General features: G+C 45.4%; 1 protein-coding gene across 2 annotated transcripts in view; it reads left to right on the forward strand.

Annotated features, from left to right (window-relative positions):
* LOC120057208 (roundabout homolog 1-like) overlaps nucleotides 1-21,919 on the forward strand; it is a 170,100-nt gene that overhangs the window by 11,342 nt on the left and 136,839 nt on the right. For both annotated transcript variants that reach the window (XM_039005715.1, XM_039005716.1), the window contains exon 2: nucleotides 20,096-20,422. In XM_039005715.1, coding sequence (XP_038861643.1) covers nucleotides 20,096-20,422 — 327 coding nt within the window. The remainder of the gene's footprint in view (nucleotides 1-20,095; nucleotides 20,423-21,919) is intronic.

Below are 21,919 nucleotides of genomic sequence, written 5' to 3' on the forward strand. Positions count from 1 at the left end.
CCAGTGTCCTCCTCCTCCTCCCGCAGTAAAGCTATATGGAGACAGGGAGTGTGTGTGTGTGTGTGTGTGTGTGTGTGTGTGTGTGTGTGTGTGTGTGTGTGTGTGTGTGTGTGTGTGTGTGTGTGTGTGTGTGTGTGTGTGTGTGTGTGGAGAGGGTCAGCCAGCTGGTTTCACTCTCAGATGGCTTTCAAAAGAGTCTTTGTGAAAAACACATTTGGAGTGGATATTATGCTGTTATGACAAGGCCTCATGGGTTGCCAATACCCCAGTGGGGTTTTAACCTATAAACAAGGACCTAATAGTGACCTACGTTATGCTGTGTTTGTTTTTGGAGCGTCAATATCAGCTTTTCCCCTAAATAAACTGTGGCTGAATACAGAGTGGAACCCATTGAGCAGTGCCGACCTAGGTGGAAATGTTTAATCAAATAAAAGGCTGTTCCCCTCACCCATTTCCCCTAGCTGGTTTCCTACAGGGAGCCTCCTGTGGTCAGAGGGAGAGGGTCTGACTAACCACTCTCCCATCCCCACCTCCCCCCGTCTTGTCCCCCTCGCCTTTTCTATGTGGGAGTCTAAACCAGGCCCTCAGGACTCCCCTACACATCTACATTCTCTTAAATCCCCTGGAATTCATTACAGTGTTCTTGACATCAGCTGAACGTTTACTAGAACACAACTATTAGGCAGCTTCACACCCTGGATGGGAGGGTTTACACATAACCTTGTATGTTTACAGAAGAAATGTAATATGATGTGATAGGGTTGCAACGCCACACACTCACGGCACCTAGAGACAAGTACCCCTCATCTCATCATACAACATTGTTTATTTAACCCTTGACAGAACCCACCTTGACAGATTGACTCATAACTAGCTTCATATTTGACCCTCTTCTTGTCCTCCCTCTCCACCTCCTCCCATACCCATCCTGACAGTACAGTGACAGAACTCAGACAACATGCCCTCCTCTCTAGGTTCAATTAGCACCCACTGTTCTAGGGCTAACCTCATCATTAACAGTTCCCCCCAACATATCACAAACCACCCACCTGCCCCAATTGGATTTCAATGGGAAATGAGCTGTATTAGATAGTCTATGGTTAATGGAGGATTACGTTTGTGTGGGAGGTGTGTGTGGAGGAATGATGTTTTCAAAGGTCAGCTGTAAAATGCCATGGTGATAGCAGGTCAATAGCAGTTGCTGATATTCATTTGGCTCTGTGTCAACTCTTTCAGTTCTATAAAGGTGCCTATCGATTGATGGACTAAATATGAGATCAGTACTCTTCTCTCTCTCTCTCTCACACACACACACACACACACACACACACACACACACACACACACACACACACACACACACACACACACACACACACACACACACACACACACACACACACACACACACACACACACACACACACACACACACACACACACACCCATTAGTGATTAGCTTGGCTCTTTGACTAATTAAACCCAGGATTAGAGCTAATCAGGATGTGTGAAACAGCTCAGTCTCGTTAGGGATGATAGGCGAGGAATGCACATTATCCCTGTACCACACACTCAATCCTCCTGCTCTCTCCCCCTCGCTTAGCCAGTCATTGGTGACACACCAGATACACAGTTCAAAGCTTTCAAGGGAAGACTGAATCCTAATGAATAGCTTTCCCATTCGTGCCATTCTCTTTTATTAAAGAGACCAAAACACACTTAATTTGCAGATCTATGATGAGCCAGTAGCTGTAATGCTGGGGCCTGGGATCCATTGATAAGCATGTGTAATGAGTCAAGCTGAAGGCTCCAATAGTTCCCATAATTATTTGTGATTGAATACACCCCTGCTGCATTATACCTGCCCTCATCCCACCCCACTATTCTTACCCTAAACCCCAGCAGCTTTGTGATCATGCTCCTCTCATCTGAATGAGGAAGAGAAAGCGAGGGGGGTCCGGACTGGGAGTCAATGCGGTGGTGTGACGATAAGCTGAGATCAATCTAACATTCTATTAGATGTCGACAGAATTCTGCTGGATACGTGTTGACTTCCCACTTTAAAACCCATGCCGTAACATTTTAAAGAGTCAGGACTCTGACATAATGTCGTTCCCATGGAATACATTCATTTGAAACACTATGGAGCCTGATAGCCTGATTCACTGTCTTGCTATACTGTAATTGTGAACCTTCTTCTATTGTGTTTGGAGCTCTTGGCTCCTCCATTGTGGCGGCTTGGTTTACCAAGCCTCAGTGGCGGTGGTTCAACCAGATGGATGGATAAACCATCCCAATCATAGCTACAGTCCCGAGAGGCTGGCATCATTCCTGGTCTGGCCTGGGCTCAGCATGGTGTGGTCGGTATGCTCTACCACAGCCCCTCTCCATCACATCAAATCAAGTCCCATCAAACCAGCTCCTGTCCTCCAGCCACTCTTCACCTAACATGGCTGATTTGAGTTACCCTGCAGTCTTAGAGGGAGTGAGTGAGAGTGATCAGCAGCAGCAGTATAGTATTGTGCCCTGAGGGCTAACCTTGTTATCACACAGAGTGGACATGCCTATCTTCAGCTTAATTAACCAGAGGTTTAACCTTGTAATGGAGCCTCAGCCTGCCTGACCTATCTGGAGCCAGTCTCCTCTCCTAGCAGAGCAGCACTCAGTACAGACGGACGGACACCGTGTCTGGAGGCTTCTAATTAAGAGCTGGAATGAAGGGGGATTTCATTAGTGAGGGAGGGAGATAGTTGCTGTACAACGTGGGAGTGATTGAGTTAGTATGTGTGTTTGTGTATAGAGTTTGTATGTGTACTGTGTGTGTGTGGGCGTTTGTGGGCCTATACGGTTTCTGTGTACAGTGTTTGTTATAATGTGTGTGTGTGTGTGTGTGTGTCCATGTGCGTACGCGTGTGTGTGTTATAAAGCGTGGGTGTGCGCAGCATTTCAGGTGGAGCCCGAGATAGGAGCCAGGAACAGGCTTGTCTGTTTGGTTTGTTCAGCCATACACACCTGAATGCAGCAGATACAAAAGACATGAATACGTATCTCTCATCTATTCAGTCTAATGTACACATCACAAATACTTCATCGCTGAGTGATCATAACAATATCCTCCTGTTCTTGTGTCCTGTATGGTCTGCAGTAAGCTGATGATGATGCTATTGTTCCTCCTCTGCAGTAGAAGTAGCAGTGCACTCAGTCCGTCTCTCTCAGGCATGGTTACAGTATATCCAGAGCCGTTCTCATCTCTCTCCCCGAATATAAAAGTCCAGAGTTGAGTAACGACCACAGTGTGTGGCGATCCGCCAGCCCCTCCATTGCAGAGGCGCTCAAACTGCTACTTCAAGCTAAATTTGATGCCTTTGTGACTATCTGAAATTGAAACCTTACCTCATCGGAAGAAATTGCTCCAGGGTGATGGTGGTGGTGGGATTGGGGGGTGGAGGGAGTGGAGGGGGTGAAGGGGGTGGGGATCAGAGCTGTTGAGTGGTGCTGTCTCTGACATTTGTGGTCTCTGGTGGTTGTGTGTGGAAATAATGAACTCATGAGAGATCCAGGCAGAGGATCAGTGGCTGTGTGGATGAGCTCCGTGATAAAAGGGAACTTCAGATAGTCATTAATCTCACTGACATTTGCTCCCATAGAACACCACTCTGCACCGTGCTCAGCTCAGCAGCAACACACCTTGGCTTCACCTCGAAATGTTCAAACCCGCAGTGTCTCTGACACACACACGCACAATAGTGTACTGCTGCTTCTGACAACATGATGTCTTGTACGATTGATAATAACGCATGGTTGATATTTTTTGATTCAAGGCCTCGACATGATAGTCGATTTGATGGGAGGTTATGCAGGGTTGCGTGGCTGCTGTATAATGAGTGTCCTGCAGTGCAAATGTCATAAGCCCTTAATCCTACCCCCTCTAGCCACACGGAGTCCACTCCATCCACACTGCCTCATCTTTCACTGAACCCACCCACTGCTGTTAGAGCATAGATTGCTGTCTCTCAGTTTCTCTGTCTCTCTACACTCACACATACATCACGCAAAGTGCCCATAGGAATCCCTTAATACCAGCATGCAGCGTGCGAGGGGAGAGAGAAAGGGAGACACGAAACAATAGGAAATGTCATCTAGTCGAGGGGGAAGAGGTGTCCTGGGGGGGTGATTGACATTAGCAGAATTCCTGTGGATTCAGGTTGGGTAATTATAGAGCTCTAGGAAGGACTTTTCTTCACCATAATGAACTGACTTCTCTATGGCAGGGCACTGCATCGCTGGACTGTGTGTTTTATTGCCACTCTTCCCTCTGTAATTCTTTTTTATTGACAGTCTCAAAGGTCAAATTGTTTTGCAGATGTGTTGTGTTTGAGGGATGGTTCCATAGCATATACCACAGTAGGAGAAGACTGGATAAGAGGGATGAGGGCCTCTGTAATGTGGACTGGGTCAGAGTGGGGATGAAGGCTCAGTTGTTTCCAGCCTTAATCACTCATAAAGACTGGTGTGGGTCCTGGGAGTGAGATGGGAGTTATAATGTGTGGTTCATAAGCTCACAACCTTAGCCCCTAGGATAGATTTGTCTCAGCTCCCAGTCCCAGTGTGGATCTCCCAGCTTCCAGTTCATCTAATGACTAACTGTGGCCTTGGCCAGGCTAGGGGAACACTTATCTGTCCCCTAGCCCCCCCCCCCCCCCCCCCAACAGAAGTGAATGTCTTTTTAACGATGTCCCAGCCAGGCGCTTTACTGTGGCTGTATTGATAGAAAAAGCCTCCTCCAGCTGAATTTGCCCCTCATTAATTTCCCATCGTAATATTTACGTTGCCCTGTTAAGCACGCGTTAAATCCCAACGCCATTTTCCCAAAGATCCCTTCATTCCGCCAGGCTGCTCCCGGGATTGTTTTCCCCTCCCTCCCTCCCTCCCTCCCTCCCTCCCTCCCTCCCTCCCTCCCTCCCTCCCTCCCTCCCTCCCTCCCTCCCTCCCTCCCTCCCTCCCTCTGTGCCCCTCATCTGGGATTAGCCTTCTCTGGAAACAGCAGCCTTCTCGGAATCTCAATCCTGCCTTGGATTTATGATGCCATTTAATTCCCATTCAGGCCAATAACATCAAGGGCTCCGACCATTCATTCTGCTGTTCCACAGGACCTTGGAAATAGCTTCCGTAGACCGGCCATGGTGAGAGAGTTGTTTCAGGTTGTAAGAGGGTGTTTGTGTGGTTGTGTGTGTTTGTGATGGGGATTCTAGAAGTGAGGATATGCACTCCTGAGTGGGCTATGGTTCTATGCTGCTGTGTAAATGACTTGGTGCACAGTGCTGCTCAGGCTGTCTCCTCACATTGTGACAGAGAGTTGACATCTGGCTGCCGCTGCCAGGGGCGTCATTAAGATCTAAAATACATGCTGTTCATGCTGACACACACACACCAGTGGTGGTCGGTGCTGTTTCAGATGAGGGAGGAGGATATTATTTTTCATAAGCCTGGCCTTATTTCTATTACACCATATTGGATGACTGTCATTCATATTCCATTCACCCACCTCAATGTTACAGCAATAAGTTTACATGATACTCTAATTTTCCCTATTCCCATCATGAGGTTGCTACAACCTAGCCTATTAATGAACGTAGGTGCACATAGGTCGAGAGAAGAGTTTGCGGTGGCAGACAGTGACACGTTCAATACCTTCTTGCACATTCCTGCCTGCATCTAGCTGATCATAGGGTGTAATCATTAGTCCAACAGTTGTAAACAAGAGTTTGTTTTGTACAAATTCAGGTACGTTTATCCCCGTTTCGTTCCGTTTGCTTCCGTCTTGGAAACGTTTTTCAACAGAATCGGCAGAATGAATACACCCCTGATCACGCGTAAGCACAGTTCACTTTTACAGCAGCCACATTGTATTTCTTCTCGCATCTATGCACTCGCCTCCTCTCACCTTTTCCCTTTGTCGCTTGTGGACTTCAATGTACAACACAACAGCTGTATGTGACGTTTCCAAGCCAAGCCAAACCATATAATAACTGCTACACACAACCTACATCATTGTCCCCATATTAGCTAAAGTAATGTCATAATCAACATAGCTAATAGAACTAATGCGTTAGTAAATCCGCTGCAATCATGCAGTAAGACTGTTAAGATGGCCCCGAAGAGGATGGCTGACATTTTACATGCTCCTAACCAACTGTGCTATTTTGTTAGTTTTTTTGTGTTGTTTGTAACTTAGATTTGCACTTATTTTGTACATAATGTTGCTGCTACCATCTCTTATGACCGAAAATAACTTCTGGACATCAGAACAGTGATTACTCACCTCGAACTGGAAGAAGCTTTTTCCTTTAAAGCATGCGCGGACTAACTGGGAAGTGTCTTCACTGACATTTTCAACCTCTCCCTGACCAAGTCTGTAATACCTACATGTTTCAAGCAGACCACCATAGACCCTGTGCCCAAGGAAGCGAAGGTAACCTGCCTAAATGACTACCGCTCCGTAGCACTCACGTCGGTAGCCATGAAGTGCTTTGAAAGGCTGGTTATGGCTCACATCAACAGCATCCCCCCGGATACCCTGGACCCACTCCAATTCGCATACCGCCCCAACAGATCCACAGATGACGCAATCTCAATCTCACTTTACACTGCCCTTTCCCACCTGTACAAAAGGAACACCTATGTGAGAATGCTGTTCATTTACTACATCTCAGCGTTCAACACCATATTGCCCACAAAGCTCATCAGGTTAGGCAACAAACACGTCTGCCACGCTCATCCTCAACACTGGGGCCCCTCAGGGGTGTGTACTTAGTCCCCTCCTGTACTCCCTGTTCACCCACGACTACGTGGCCAAACACGACTCCAACACCATTGTTAAGTTTGCAGACAACACAACAGTGGTAGGCCTGATCACCGACAACGAAGAGACAGCCTATAGGAAGGAGGTCAGAGAACTGGCAGTGTGGTGCCAGGACAACAACCTCTACCTCAATGCGATCAAGACAAAGGAGCTGATCGTGGACTACAGGATAAGGCAAGCTGAACAGGCCCCCATTAACATTGATGGGGCTGTAGTGGAGTGGGTCGAGAGTTTCAAGTTCCTTGGTGTCCACATCACCAATGATCTATCATGGTCCAAACACACCAAGACAGTCGTGAAGAGGGCACGACAAAACCTTTTACCCATCAGGAGACTGAAAAGATTTGTCATGGGTCCCCAGATCCTCAAAAAGTTCTACAGCTACACCATCGAGAGCATCCTGACCGGTTGCATCACCGCCTGGTATGGCAAGTGCTCGACATCTGACTGTAAGGTGCTACAGAAGGTAGTGCGTATGGCCCAGTACATCACTGGGGCCAAGCTTCCTGCCATATAATAGGCGGTGTCAGAGGAAAGACCATAAAATTGTCAGAGACTCCAGTCAACCAATTCATAGACTGTTTTCTCTGCTACCACACAGCAAGCGGTACCGGAGCGCCAAGTCTAGGACCAAAAGGCTACTTAACAGCTTCTACCCCCAAGCCATAAGACTGCTGAACAATTAATCAAATGGCCACCGGACTATTTACATTGACCCCCCCCCCCCACATTTGTTTTGTACACTGCTGCTACTCGCTGTTTATTATCTATGTATAGTCACTTCACCCCTACCTACATATGCAAATTACCTCAAATTACACCGCACACTGACTCGGTACCGGTACCCCCTGTATATAGCCTGGTTATTGTTATTTAATTGTGTTACTTTTTATTATTTTTTCCTTTCGTTTATTTGGTAAATATTTTCTTAACTCTTTTTGAACTACACAGTTGGATAAGGACTTGTAGTAAGCATTTCACGGTAAGGTCTACACTGTGTTTTGCACGTGTGACAAATAAAGTTTGATTTGAGTCAGTAAGCAGTTTAGCACTTACACTGGCGGGCCCCGGTGGCAATAAATTAGTAAAATCAAAAGCTTACCTTGACTTGGAAGAGTTCCAGTGTTGTGTTGGATAGTCGTAGCCAGCTAGCTAACATAGCATTCCTCTGTTTGAGCAGGGTGTTTGAGTAGGCTAAACTAGCTAGATGCATTTACTAAGTAAGTGAAAATTAAAGTGAAAAAATAACTACAGAGTGCTGTTGATGCTATTGTAGACCTTCATTGCAAAACAGTGTGTATTAATCAATTATTTGGTGACATGTGAATATATTTAGTATAGTTTTATCTAAAAAAGGATAACTTAAAAAAAATGTTTTACAATTTTTATTTTTGTTAAATTCACTGAGGAGGATGGACCTCCCCTTCCTCCTCTGAGGAGCCTCCACTGACACACACACACACACACACACACACACACACACACACACACACACACATACACACATACACACATACACACACACACACACACACACACACACACACACACACACACACACACACACACACACACACACACACACACACAGACACAGACACACACAGACACACTCATGTAATATAGCACTGTGCTATTGCCAGCACTTAGGATTACTCTGTATAATGGTGCCAAGCAAATAAACACTATGAAAATGAGTGTCTTCCTAGCGTGTGAAATATGAAAAGCTTTTGACGATTTGGCAGGCCTGTTTGAGACTGCTCTCTCTATAAACTCTTATGTTATTGCACATACACACCCACACACACATATATTTACACATTATCTCACTACTTTGCTTTTCTAACCAAACTTCATTTTTCTCCCTTACTTAGTATCCTGCACTTTGTGCCTCTGTTCTCCTCTCAGTGTGAAGTGCACAGTGAACAGAATAGAAGCAGCAGGGGGTTTGACCTAGAACTGGGCGTTTGCTCTCTTTCCAGAGGGTGCTCTGTGTGTGTGTGTGTGTGTGTGTGTGTATGTGTGTGTGTGTGTGTGTGTGTGTGTGTGTGTGTGTGTGTGTGTGTGTGTGTGTGTGTGTGTGTGTGTGTGCTTCTCTACACATCACAATTCGTTTCATGTTTACGAGTGACTTATAAGGAGAGACTATGTGTGGCACTACTGCTCCTGTCAATGGGAATTTAGAGAGAGAGTGGTTGTACGCACCTTTCCCACAAGGACATACACACATTCCTCTCCCGCATACCTGAGTGAATGACAGTGTTCAGCTGTTCATTTAATTGTAGTTTATACAGCCTGAGAGTATTTCACTATAAAGACCCTGAGTGTGTGACTGTGTGTGTATGTCTGGAATACGTGTCTGGAAGGCATGGGAAACACAGACTGCGAAGTAGTGGGTGACTTTACATTGTCTTGGTTGACTTTGAAGTTACTGGTATGGAGAGGACAGAATCAATTTGTTATGGCCTTATTTGACCATATTTCCCATTGGGGTGATTTGATGTGCATCGCCTGGGTGAGTTGAGGCATACAGTGAGTACTTGGTCAGTGGAGAGGTGTAGTAACCAACAGATGAAGGAATATTTCAACATGTGTGATTACCCAGAAACACTGCTCTGCTCCTGCACATCCTTTGATGTTCTGCTGAATCCACATTTGCCAGAACTCATTATAAAATTGGCCAGGGAAGAGATAGAGAGAGGGATAAAGAGGGGAGGAGGGGAGGGGGTAGAAGAGAGGATGGTCTTTTTAACTTCTTCATTCTGGTTCCACTGAGAGAGTTCTTAAACAACTTTCCTCCAATTTCCTCCACTTAACGTCCGGAGCAGAGCAGCCTCTCTCTCTCTCTGATTTCCTCCACTTAACGTCCGGAGCAGAGCAGCCTCTCTCTCTCTCTGATTTCCAGTGGACTTTCTCACACAACCTGATCCTGTCCGTTCCCATCACATCCCCAATCCACATCCAGGGCAGTATTCCATGCCAGCGCTGAAATCTTCCCCTGGATACCATCCTGGTTTTCCCTGTTAGTTCCCATCCCAGATCCCAGCCAGCGACGTCTCGTAAACAACCTCCACAGGGATGAGGTCATTAAGTATAGGGTATGGGGGTCTCCCCAGCGTTAGGCTTGACAAAATACTGAAACCTTCTCAGGAGAGACACACTGACCTAATTCAAGACCACAACCTATTAGCTCTGTTAAAGAATCTCAAGTAGAGTCAATCAAATAAAATAAAAAACATAACAATAGAAATCAATTTTTTTGTGTGTTCTTGTTCTTCTAAATAACTCTCTGTGTTGTATTAGCCTTAGAGACGGTAGACCTCTCTCTACAAACGAGGGATGTTGTTAAAAGGCATAGACCAGTAACTAGGTACCAGCCAGCTCCAAATCTCTGTCAGACCAATTAGAGTGTGGACAGTAATCCTTGGCCTAGCCTGCGGATCACAAGGCAGCTAACAGACTTCTATGGACACATAAGAATATTTTAACAAGCAGTCCTTTAGCCCTCTGTTCTATAGCCCTTGTACTCCCTCCTCCCTTCTCATACCTGCCTGCTCTCATTAGGCCTGGATAGTTTGCTACCAGCTATAGTCACAGTGACACATGCTATTATGCAAAGGAATTAAGGAGTTTGAGAGTAGATATTTATCTAGTTAAATTGTGTGTTTTGTACACTGAGTGTACAAAACATTAGGAACACCTGCTCTTTCCATGACATAGACTGACCAGGTGAATCCAGGTGAATCGCTATTATCCCTTATTGATGTCACTTGTTAAATCCACTTCAATCAGTGTAGATGAAGGGGAGGAGACAGGTTAAAGAAGGATTTTTAAGCCTTGAGACAATTAAGATATGGATTGTGTATGTGCCATTCAGTGTGAATGGGCAAGACAAAATATGTAAGTGCCTTTTGAACGGGGTATGTTAGTAGGTGCCAGGCACACCGGTTTCAGTGTGTCAAGAACTGCAACGCTGCTGGCTTTCTCACGCTCAACTGTTTTCCGTGTATCAAGAATGGTCCACCAGCCAAAGGACATCCAGGAAACTTGACATAACTTTGGGACGCATTGGAGTCAACATGGGCCTGCTTCTCTGTGGAACGCCCTGTAGAGTCCATGCCCTGATGAATTGAGGCTGTTCTGAGGGCAAAAGTGGGTCAACTCAATATTAGGAAGGTGTTCCTAATGTTTTGTACACTCAGTGTCAGTTTCTATATATATTGCATGTGAGTGCTGAGTGCTATGTTTGCTGTGTTTTTGTATGTCCACTGTTATGATAGATAGTGAGAAGACCATTGAGGTTCATTGTGATCCATTTGAAAGAATCCATTTCCCTCCTATTCCTGTCTATGACATTTGGCCAAAGGGATGAGAGGGGAGTATGCACAGATTATATTACTATTTGCCACAGTATCATCCCACCGGACACACATAGACAATCAATCCCATGTCACCCCAGGCGCAGATTTACTTCACCTGCCATCTCAGTCCTGATTGGCCAGGACTCTCCATGTGATGGGGTGATGTCATACCCGGCGTCACCGGTACCAGGGGGTGACATAGAGGCTAAAGCATTCCACACGTGTCAATGTCACCAACCGCAACTCAAGTACCTGGGTTAGGGGAACCAGCGAGTAGACAATAATGTGCATTGTTTAAGGAGTGCTTTTAGAGGGCCTGGTGTGTGTGTGAAGCTGGGCCAGAAACTGTAACCCAACGCTACACCTCCTCACACTGCTGCTAGTGGAACGGCTTTATCGCCAGATCAGTTTTCATGGCTCATTCCCTGTGTGTGTGTGTGTGTGTGTGTGTGTGTGTGTTGTGTGTGTGTGTGTGTGTGTGTGTGTGTGTGTGTGTGTGTGTGTGTGTGAGCAGTAATGTGGTTTTCTACCTGTGGAGGGGTTACTTTACATTGAGAGATGGCAGCCAGTGTAATCCCCAGTGCAGTGCTTTGATTTGCGGTTGATATCTCATCTCTTTAAGTGGTGTGTTTGCATCACCCCGCTCATGGCATCACACCGTGTTTGGTAAACTGGAACGACACAGGAACGTAAAGGACATACTCGGGATGTACTGATTCAGGCCCACCAACGGAATCGTGAAACAACACTTGATCGCAGCAATGTAATATTCAACATATGCTCAGACAGTCACTGCCTGGTCTTTTTGTCGGTTTAATTAAGATGAGGATGCCTGTTTTGACATTAATTCATTCATTAATTCATTAATCCACTTATTCATTCATCCTTACGTACATTACCTGGGTAGAAGGTGTGCTGGATATCAGATCTTCTTCCCAGTCAGTGGGCAAACAATACTATGGTCTCCTGCTTGGTTTTATCTAATGGCATATGTGTGACTTCACATTCTATTTGTCTGTTCCTGGAAAGAGAACCCAGGGCAGTTCTGAAAAGACAGACGAGATTCACCTCTGCCATCCTCCCTCTTTCACTCTCTCCTCGGATACTCTCTCATATTCCCCTCGTTATCCCCTCATCCTTCACACCAAAGCTGATTCCCGTCACTACAGCAGAACAGCCTCAGGGATGATTGACAGACATAAGAAGTAAGTGTATGTCTGGCATAGCTGGTACAAATGACCTTTGGTGAGTGTGTGTGCTTGTTGATTGCGTGCTGTCTTGCTGCTGGGTCTTTGCAGATAAAGCCTGGTCTTGCTGAAGGCCACCTGTGGCAGGGCGATACACCAGCCAGCTCAGGGAGCTTCTCCAACCCTTAGGCACAAACCCAACACAATTAAAACAAGCAAAACAACGAGTGTGCAGAGGAATAGGCAACTGGGGAGCCTGGCTGCCTTTCTCCTCGCAATTTATTATATCCTTCTGAATATGTCTGCACGGAGTGTTAATTGTAATTCAATTGAAATATGTATAATTTTGCCCTGCGGCTAGGTTGTTTGTTTGCTGTCTTTTCACCTTGGAGTTGTTTGTCTGTGGATGTGTTTGTGTTTGTGTGTATTCATTTGAAATGCTTGACGGCGTCCTCTCACCTGCCTTCGAAAACACCCCATAATTATGTTGTGCATTGTTTCAGGATTGCAAGACTCAATTAGATCAGTGTTCTCAGGAAGACAAGACAATCTTTCTAGGTTCTCTGACCTGGTATGTTTTAAAGGTTATCCAGGGGCCAGAGTACTGATCCTTACTGGGAAAGGAAAGAGTCGTGTTGTCACAATACCAGAATTTTGACTTATCGATACCAGGTTTAGTGTCACGATATTCGATACCATCACGATAATTGACACCAACATGATACCATGGCAAAAAAAGAATGGCATTTAATCCAGATAGATCTGTTTAGTTGAGTATCATTACATTGGAAATGTTTTTATGTTAGCATTAATTATACAATCAATTTGACTTTTGCACCATTCTAACTACACATTTGAATGGTAAATATCTTGATAAACTGGGTAAATCAAGATATAGCCTAGGTCTTTTCACAATACAGGTGAATGCATATTCAATAGAAATGTGTGCATGCATTGAGTTATTGAGCTTGTTTTGGCTGATTTCATGAGGCTACAGATGAAAAACTATCTGTTTACCTTCCATTTTGGACTACTTTTCTTGTACTGATCAACAACATTTGCATAGAATAAGAAATCCCTTATTTTATAAAAGTGTGCGCTGTCTCTTTAAGACCCATAAAGTCATTCACAAACAAAGTCAGTTCGAGGCTTGATCAAAGATGATCTTGACTTGGAGAGACGTAAGGTAGGGGAGACGAAGTGAATGAATAAGATTTTTGGTGACAATGATCTTTGTAAGCAGCAAAATGTTGTGTTGTGGTACTAGGGTAGTGAATTGGCTTCAGCTGTTAGCTAACAAGGACAGTTAGCCTTCAAAGCTGGAAGTTACCGGTATCTTCTTGTATTCCAGTGTTCTATCCTGTTCTGGATATGGTTTTGGGAACAGTAATTAGCAGTTTCAACATTTCTACATGCTGTGTTGCGTTATTCAAGAGTGTTAACTTCTGTGCAGCATAAGTGATGATGCAGCCCAGACTCCCAGTGAGTTCAGTGGTTCCTCATGTCAGGCTAGATCTAGCAAGAAGTAAGCAGAGCAGGGCATGGTGCTCTCACGCTATAAGGGGACACCAGCTACACTGAAAGACAGACTTGATCCTCTCTCAATCAGTAGATGACGTGAGACACATTTGACAGAAGTACCGAAAGTAACAAAAAGTATAGTACCAAGTATCGAGAAAGTGCCAGCGTTTCGGTATACCATGCAACACTAGGAAAGAGTACTGTACCACTTGGCCCTCTGTCCCATCTTACTTCCCGAAGGCCCCACTGATGAAGTGGAGAGTGTCGAGGTTATCGATCTTCCCATAGATCAGCCCCTTGTTTCCCTCTACCTACGACCTAATGGGGGATATGAGGTGCAATGGTCCTGTGTGTGTGTGTGTGTGTGTGTGTGTGTGTGTGTGTGTGTGTGTGTGTGTGTGTGTGTGTGTGTGTGTGTGTGTGTGTGTGTGTGTGTGTGTGTGTGTGTGTGTGTGTGTGTGTGTGTGTGTGTGTGTGTACCCATGTGTGTGTGATTCAGGGTGAGGCTGACTGGAAGTAGCAGTTGATCGATCTGCGTGCCCTTTTTCAGTGAAACTCCCAGCAACACCCTTCCAGTGAGGACTGTGTCTAGAATTCTGTTGAGCCAGTTGAATTACATACTGCACTGTAGTCATAGCATCTCTGTTGTATATCATCACTATTTTCTACATTGTAGAATAACAGTGAAGATAGCAAAACTATGAAAGAACACATATGGAATCATGTAGTAATCAAAAAAGTGTTAAACAAATCAAAATATATTTATATTTGAGATTCTTCAAGGTAGCCACCCTTTCCCTTGATGACAGCTTTGCACACGCTTGGCATTATTTCAACCACCTTCATGAGGTAGTCACCTGGAATGCATTTCAATGAACAGGTGTGTCTTGTTAATAGTACATTTGTGGATAGGTCAGTCAATCCGGAAAATGTAATGATCTTTGAAAGTTTCTTCAAGTGCAGTCACAAAAACCATCAAACGCTATGATGAAACTGTCTCTCATGAGGACCGCCACAGGAAAGGCAGACCCAGAGTTACCTCTGCTGCAGAGGATAAGTTCATTAGAGTTACCAGCCTCAGATTGCAGCCCAAATAAATGCTTCATAGAGTTCAAGTAACAAACATGTCTCAACATCAACTGTTTATAGGCCTTCATGGTTGAATTGCTGCCAAGAAACCACTACTAAAGGACACTAATAATAAGAAAAGACTTGCTTGGGCCAAGAAACACGAGTAATGGACATTAGACTGGTGGAAATCTGTCCTTTGGTCTGACGAGTTCAAATTTGCGATTTTTGATTCCAACCATTTCTGATTTCTGAGACACAGAGTAGGTAAACGGATGATTTCCGCATGTGTAGTTCCCACCGTGAAGCATGGAGGAGGAGGTGTGATGGTGTGGGCTTTGCTGGTGACACTGTAAGTGATTTATTTAGAATTCAAGGCACAATTAACCTGCATGGCTACCACAGCATTCTGCAGTGATATGCCATCCCATCTGGTTTGCGCTTTGTGGGACTATGATTTGTTTTTCAACAGGACAATGACCCAACACACCTCCAGGCTATGTAAGGGCTATTTGACCAAGAAGGAGAGTGAAGGAAAAGCAGCCAGCAAGTGCTCAGCATATGTGGGAACTCCTTCAAGACTGTTGGAAAAGCATTCTAGGTGAAGCTGGTTGAGAGAATGCCAAGAGTGTTTAACACTTATAGTTTTGATGTCTTCACTATTATTCTACAATGTAGAAGATAGTATAAATAAAGAAAAACCCTTGAATGAGAAGGTGTGTCCAAACGTGTGACTGATATTATAGGTATGTATGTGGCTGAACTGTTGGTTGTGTGATTTAAGCAGTGTGCCTGCTCCTCTCCCCACAGTCTCTGTAGGGTAATGTGTTGCAGCTTCTCTGGTGTCGGTCTGGGAGTTAGGACTCTGTTTCTACACTACAGCATCATATCCCCATTAACGCTTTATAAACGATTTAACTCCCCAGTCAGGGCCACTGCAGGCACTGTAAGCAGGTCAGCATACTACAGTAGGTTCAGTTTGCTCCTAGCAGACCTCAACTTGGCTGAGTGCACGTATGTGCCTTGCATACTCCCTTGACCTTCGCTTGAGAAAGTAGAAAAAAGCGACAATAGTACTGTTTTTGCCGTGGAGATCTTAGTAGAGCAATTTTACATCTAACTGAGATGTTTAGTGCAGTGTTTCTCAAGTGGAAAAAATTGCATGAAAACGAGTCGTCTCTCGTTGAATGACAACAAAAACTTAATCAAAGAATCCCTACTGTTGACCAATCACCGACGAGGGGGCGTAGACATCGGCTACTGAACTACGGCTTGCCTCTAGAAGAAATGACTTGTGCACGAACAGCCGAAAACATCTTGCCTATGACCCAATCCAAAAAGAATGAACTAAATGTTGTCGTAATATGCTGTATGCACAAACTGTTTCGGGTGGGAAGCATGCGGGCGCCTTAAAGGCATCTGCATACTAGATTTGGTTTGCTCCTAGCAGACCTCGGCTAGGCGAAGTGAACGTCTTTGCCTCGCACACTCCCTTAAAATATATTTGCTTGAAAAAGCGGTAATAGTACTGTTTGTCCATCTTGCGACTCCATAGCCAGTATACACTTCTTCAAAATAGTCTGAATTAATCTAAGATAACTCTGGAAATCTGTCATTAATTTTGATGTTCTTGCTGAGGAGATCATAGTCACACAATTATTCATTTAACTAAGAGGTTTGGTGCCACATTTCTCATAACACAGTATATGCGCAAACTGTTTCGGATGGGAAGCATGCAGACACCTTTAGTCAGCACTGTGTGAACCACTTTTAGCCACATGAAAGAGCAGCCAAATCACAACCTCCTGCTCCCAACAGGCAGTAAAACAGGTGAAATACCACCCACAAATGGCTGCAGTTACTGGACATTATTACCCCTGCTCCTCCCCCTCCAACCTCTCTCTCTCTCTCGCTCTCTTAGATCATCTGGTTTTTGTCTATCCTCTCAAATTGCTTTTCCATTACATAGCCCTCCACAGTTTTCACAAAAATACAGTTTAGATACACACCACACAGAGAATCACACACTACACACACTTAGTTCAGCACTTAAACCCTTTAATGCCAAAGTGGATCTGGTGAAATAGTAAGCATACCTACAGTAGAACCTGTACAAATGTCCTTCATCAGTCGTAACAGTGAAGCAAATGAGTTAAATCTGGAGAGATGGAGGGATGGAAGGATAGAAGGACGGGGGGGATGGAGGGAGGCAGGAACACAGACCTCAGTGAGGAGCCTTTGTCTCATGTCCCCTGAGGGAGGGAGGCCGGAACACAGACCTCAGTGAGGAGCCTTTGTCTCATGTCCCCTGAGGGAGGGAGGCAGGAAGACAGACCTCACTGAGGAGCCTTTGTCTCATGTCCCCTGAGGGAGGGAGGCCGGAACACAGACCTCAGTGAGGAGCCTTTGTCTCATGTCCCCTGAGGGAAGGAGGCAGGAACACAGACCTCAGTGAGGAGCCTTTGTCTCATGTCCCCTGAGGGAGGGAGGCAGGAACACAGACCTCAGTGAGGAGCCTTTGTCTCATGTCCCCTGAGGGAGGGAGGCAGGAACACAGACCTCAGTGAGGAGCCTTTGTCTCATGTCCCCTGAGGGAGGGAGGCAGGAAGACGGACCTCAGTGAGGAGCCTTTGTCTCATGTCCCCTGAGGGAGGGAGGCAGGAACACAGACCTCAGTGAGGATACTTTGTCTCATGTCCCCTGAGGGAGGGAGGCAGGAAGACGGACCTCAGTGAGGAGACTTTGTCTCATGTCCCCTGAGGGAGGGATGGACTCAGGAGGCCAGGACACTGTGGAATGAGTGACAGATAAACAGAATAGGAGGAGGAAGAGAAGGATTTTGTGTGTGTGTGTGTGTGTGTGTGTGTGTGTGTGTGTGTGTGTGTGTGTGTGTGTGTGTGTGTGTGTGTGTGTGTGTGTGTGTGTGTGTGTGTGGTGATGGATGATACTCAGAGTAGGGATCCAGGCTGAGAGTGTGTGTTGTGGTCTTGGTGGACTGGAGTCCATGCTCCCTCTCCACTCATAATACATTTTTTGAAAGAGCAGAGAACGGAGCTTTACCCCTTCATTCTGCCCACTGCCTGTCCGGCTGCCCACTGCCTGTCCGGCTGCCCACTGCCTGCCTGCCCAGCTCCCAATCTGCCAGCCTCTGCAGCTTTGCACCACTTAACCAGCAGAATGCTAATGTGTAATTCCTTAAATAAATATCGCCTGATAGATAAATATATATATATAAAATAAATAATTTAGTAGGGAGGGTTGAACCCCATGACAGACCATGGGAACACTTCAAAGCCTTCTTTAATGAAACACACTGCACCAGCAGTGTTCTCTTCCTCTCTCTCTCAGAGATCCAGAGATATTCTGTTACAGTCAGCAGACCAAAGGGCATCGCTGCGTTACTGTGCCGACAGCAGGATCAAAGACTTTGATGCAGGCTTCTGACAAACGGTAGTTGATTAATAGCTAGACCCGGCCGCTTCGCCACTTCACAAGAGAGAATCGCCCATAATCGCTTTAGCTGTGTTCAATATGATCACATTCCTTCAGCGGGGTTGTAGATGTTTCAAAGTAAACCTCTCTCTCTCTCTCTCTCTCTCTCTCTCTCTCTCTCTCTCTGTCTCTCTCTCTCTCTCTCTCTCTCTGTCTCTCTCTCTCTCTCTCTCTCTCTCTGTCTCTCTCTCTCTCTCTCTCTCTCTCTCTCTCTCTCTCTCTCTCTCTCTCTCTCTCTCTCTCTCTCTCTCTGTCTCTCTCTCTCTCTCTCTCTCTCTCTCTCTGTCTCTCTCTCTCTCTCTCTCTCTCTGTCTCTCTCTCTCTCTCTCTCTGTCTCTCTCTCTCTCTCTCTCTCTCTCTCTCTCTCTCTCTCTCTCTCTCTCCCTCTCCCTCTCCCTCTCTCTCTCTCTCAATTTAAATTTAAATTCAATTTCTCTCTTATCAACATAGAGAAAGAGCCTTGGAAACTATAATATAGTCCATATTGAAAATGGCATTAATAGCATTCGATTTTCCCTCTTATAGTCATATCATAGCTCAGAACATACTGATATCATACTCTCACAGCTATAAACCAATTGATGTTTTCCTAGTGGAGGTTTTAGGGAAGACGTGTTTACTAAGATATGCCAAAATAAGGCCTCTGTTCGTCAACTCAGCTTACTGCTGTGTTCTGCCTCCTGGGACTCTGAGCCCTTAAACAATACAGAAACATTGTGTCTGCCCCATGACAATGTGTGTTAATTAGAATGTCAGACAGGATTACAGTTGGTACAATCACCGGCACAGCAATGATAATGCACTGTGTCTAATAACTGTAAACCTACTGCTGCTGCTGAAGGGAACAACTGCTGAGACTGATATGTACTGTAGGTACTGCTGGATGTGTAAATTAGTGGCTCAGTGTGGCTTCCTAATCATTGGAGATATGTATAGCTAGTGTGTGTATTGTATGTGTGTGAGAGATTTGTGTGTGTGTGATTAATATAGTCTCCATGTAGTGGAGTGCTACAGTTTTGTGTGTGTTAAAAGGGGTAGGCCCAGGCATATGGGCGATGGGTAGTGCTGTGGTCATAACCAATCGGGAAGGTGGTATTTGCCACATACGACTGGGAAATATCCGCTTGAATGCTCCTCCAACTGGTAATTACTAGTGGGAAACTCGTCTATCATCCATGAGCTCCGACTTCTCCCACATGCTGACCTCTGACATCACTTACTATGGAAATTACCTTGATAACAGCATTTCCAAGACATTATTTATAAAAGCAATCTATTCGTATCTATTTTTAACACTATCATTTGTTTACAAGCATATGATAGCTGTAATTTTAGTTTATGGTTGACGCAGCTTGTTGGCCATTAGTTGGCAATTAGCCAATGGGTTCAAAGCACGTGAACTTCACAACTGGTAATGACCACCTTCCCACTTGGTTATGAATGCAGCATTAGGCTCAGGGTGGATAAGGCTGAGGAATTAATTCATGTGACAGAGTAATGTTTGGGACATGACATGAGCTACTGATTATCATTGTGCTTGTGGCCAGGGATTGCTCCAACATACATGCAATGTAAATCTCATGTCATATTTCCTCTTTACTCAGGATCTCGTCTTCGTCAGGATGACTCCCCTCCCCGGATAGTGGAGCACCCCTCTGACCTCATTGTGTCCAAGGGGGAGCCGGCCACCCTCAACTGCAAGGCGGAGGGGCGTCCTGCCCCCACGGTGGAGTGGTACAAGGACGGGGAGCGTGTGGAGACAGACCGGGACAACCCCCGTTCCCACCGCATGCTGCTGCCCAGCGGCTCCCTCTTCTTCCTACGTATTGTCCACGGCCGACGCAGCAAGCCAGACGACGGCAGCTACGTGTGTGTGGCCCGTAACTACCTGGGCCAGGCCGTCAGCCACAACGCCTCGCTGGAGGTAGCCAGTAAGTAATGTTCTCTGTCTGTCTCGGTGGTGGTGGGTCAAAGCCGTGTGGGTTGGTGTATCAACTACTAGCGACAAAGTGAGCATCCTGACGATAGCTATTTGCTTTATATCAAAGGATGTACATGGAATATGTAGATGTAAGTGATGGCTATCACTGCTTTATAACACTGAGGTCAGTGTTGTTAATAATTACAGAAAATACAGAACACTGAGCGGTGCTGTGGTGCCTGCCTGGTTCGGACAATCTCTTAAAGGAGAAGTTTACTCAAAATCCAGAAAACTCCCAAGTGATTCCATACATTGAAACTAGATCAGTGGAGTTTGCACCCCCCCCCCCCCCCCCCCCTCCATGTAGTGATGTACTGAAACAGCTGAAAAATAGCTCACGTGACTCGTGATGTTGCTGGATGCAGGCCTGCACGTTGCCAGTGAATTCATTATTCAGAAATCCATGATGTGTGGCCAAATTCGTTGTTTTATTGAAAGTGTGTGGCCGAGAAGCTATTTTTGTCAAAAGTACTATCGGTTTTGAGTCAGGAAATGTGTACTTTTCCACCTAAAAGATTTGGCATTATTTTATCACATTATTTTATGTAGCCGACTGCCACAGCAGCGGAGAGATCGGTAACCACTGCACATATGCGCTCTTGGGAATCCCTTCTTAGTAGAAACTGCACGTTATGCCCTTATTCACAGATGCATGTTTTTTGGGTTGGCGAAGTAAAGACGACATTACACATTAGTTATAAAAAATAAACAACAACCTAGAAATATGTCTAATGACGAAATACTTGCAAGTGAAGAAAAAGACTACTGGAGGGGCGCCGATGGTGTCGTCAAACTGGGTTTATTCAGACTATTCAGACTAAGAATGGAGGCAAATTGAGCTTCAGGTGCCCCTCTAGCCGTCGAAGCCACAGCAAGATCTGGTAGCAGTAGCTCCCCAGGATCGACACAGACTGGTGGTGCAGTTGGGGCAATTGCGCTCCAATTCCACGAATGAGGAATGTTTGTGCTGCAGAGAATTCAAATATGTGACTACAATTCTTACAGAAATCTAGGAACGTAATGCTGATGAGAGCAGTTAGGCTGCTTTTGCGACCACTGAGATTTATCTGCCCACATCAACGGTCCTGAAAAATATAAATGTTGACGCACCCCTGTTCCAGCTGGGCCAAATGGACAGTTATCTAACGAGTAAGTATTTACACTTTTCTTTAGTGAATGATCGCTTATCATCAACCTCTATGAGCGGGACCGTTAGTGAGTTTATGTTTTCACATAAGCCCCAAACACTATTTAGTCTTTATATAAGGACACCTTGAACGTTAAGGATCAGGCTCGGCTACATACCGCATGCTTTGTCACTTTCTCTTCTCAAACACACCTTTGTCTTTTGGTACTGCGCCAGATCCAGTCCATGGAAACACAGTAGCGACAGCTGTATCTTGTAGTATCCTTCGGGTTTTCCGTCCCCGTAGTTTCAAATGGCATA

This window comes from Salvelinus namaycush, chromosome 12 (genome assembly GCF_016432855.1).
Source record: "Salvelinus namaycush isolate Seneca chromosome 12, SaNama_1.0, whole genome shotgun sequence".
Lineage (NCBI taxonomy): Eukaryota > Metazoa > Chordata > Actinopteri > Salmoniformes > Salmonidae > Salvelinus > Salvelinus namaycush.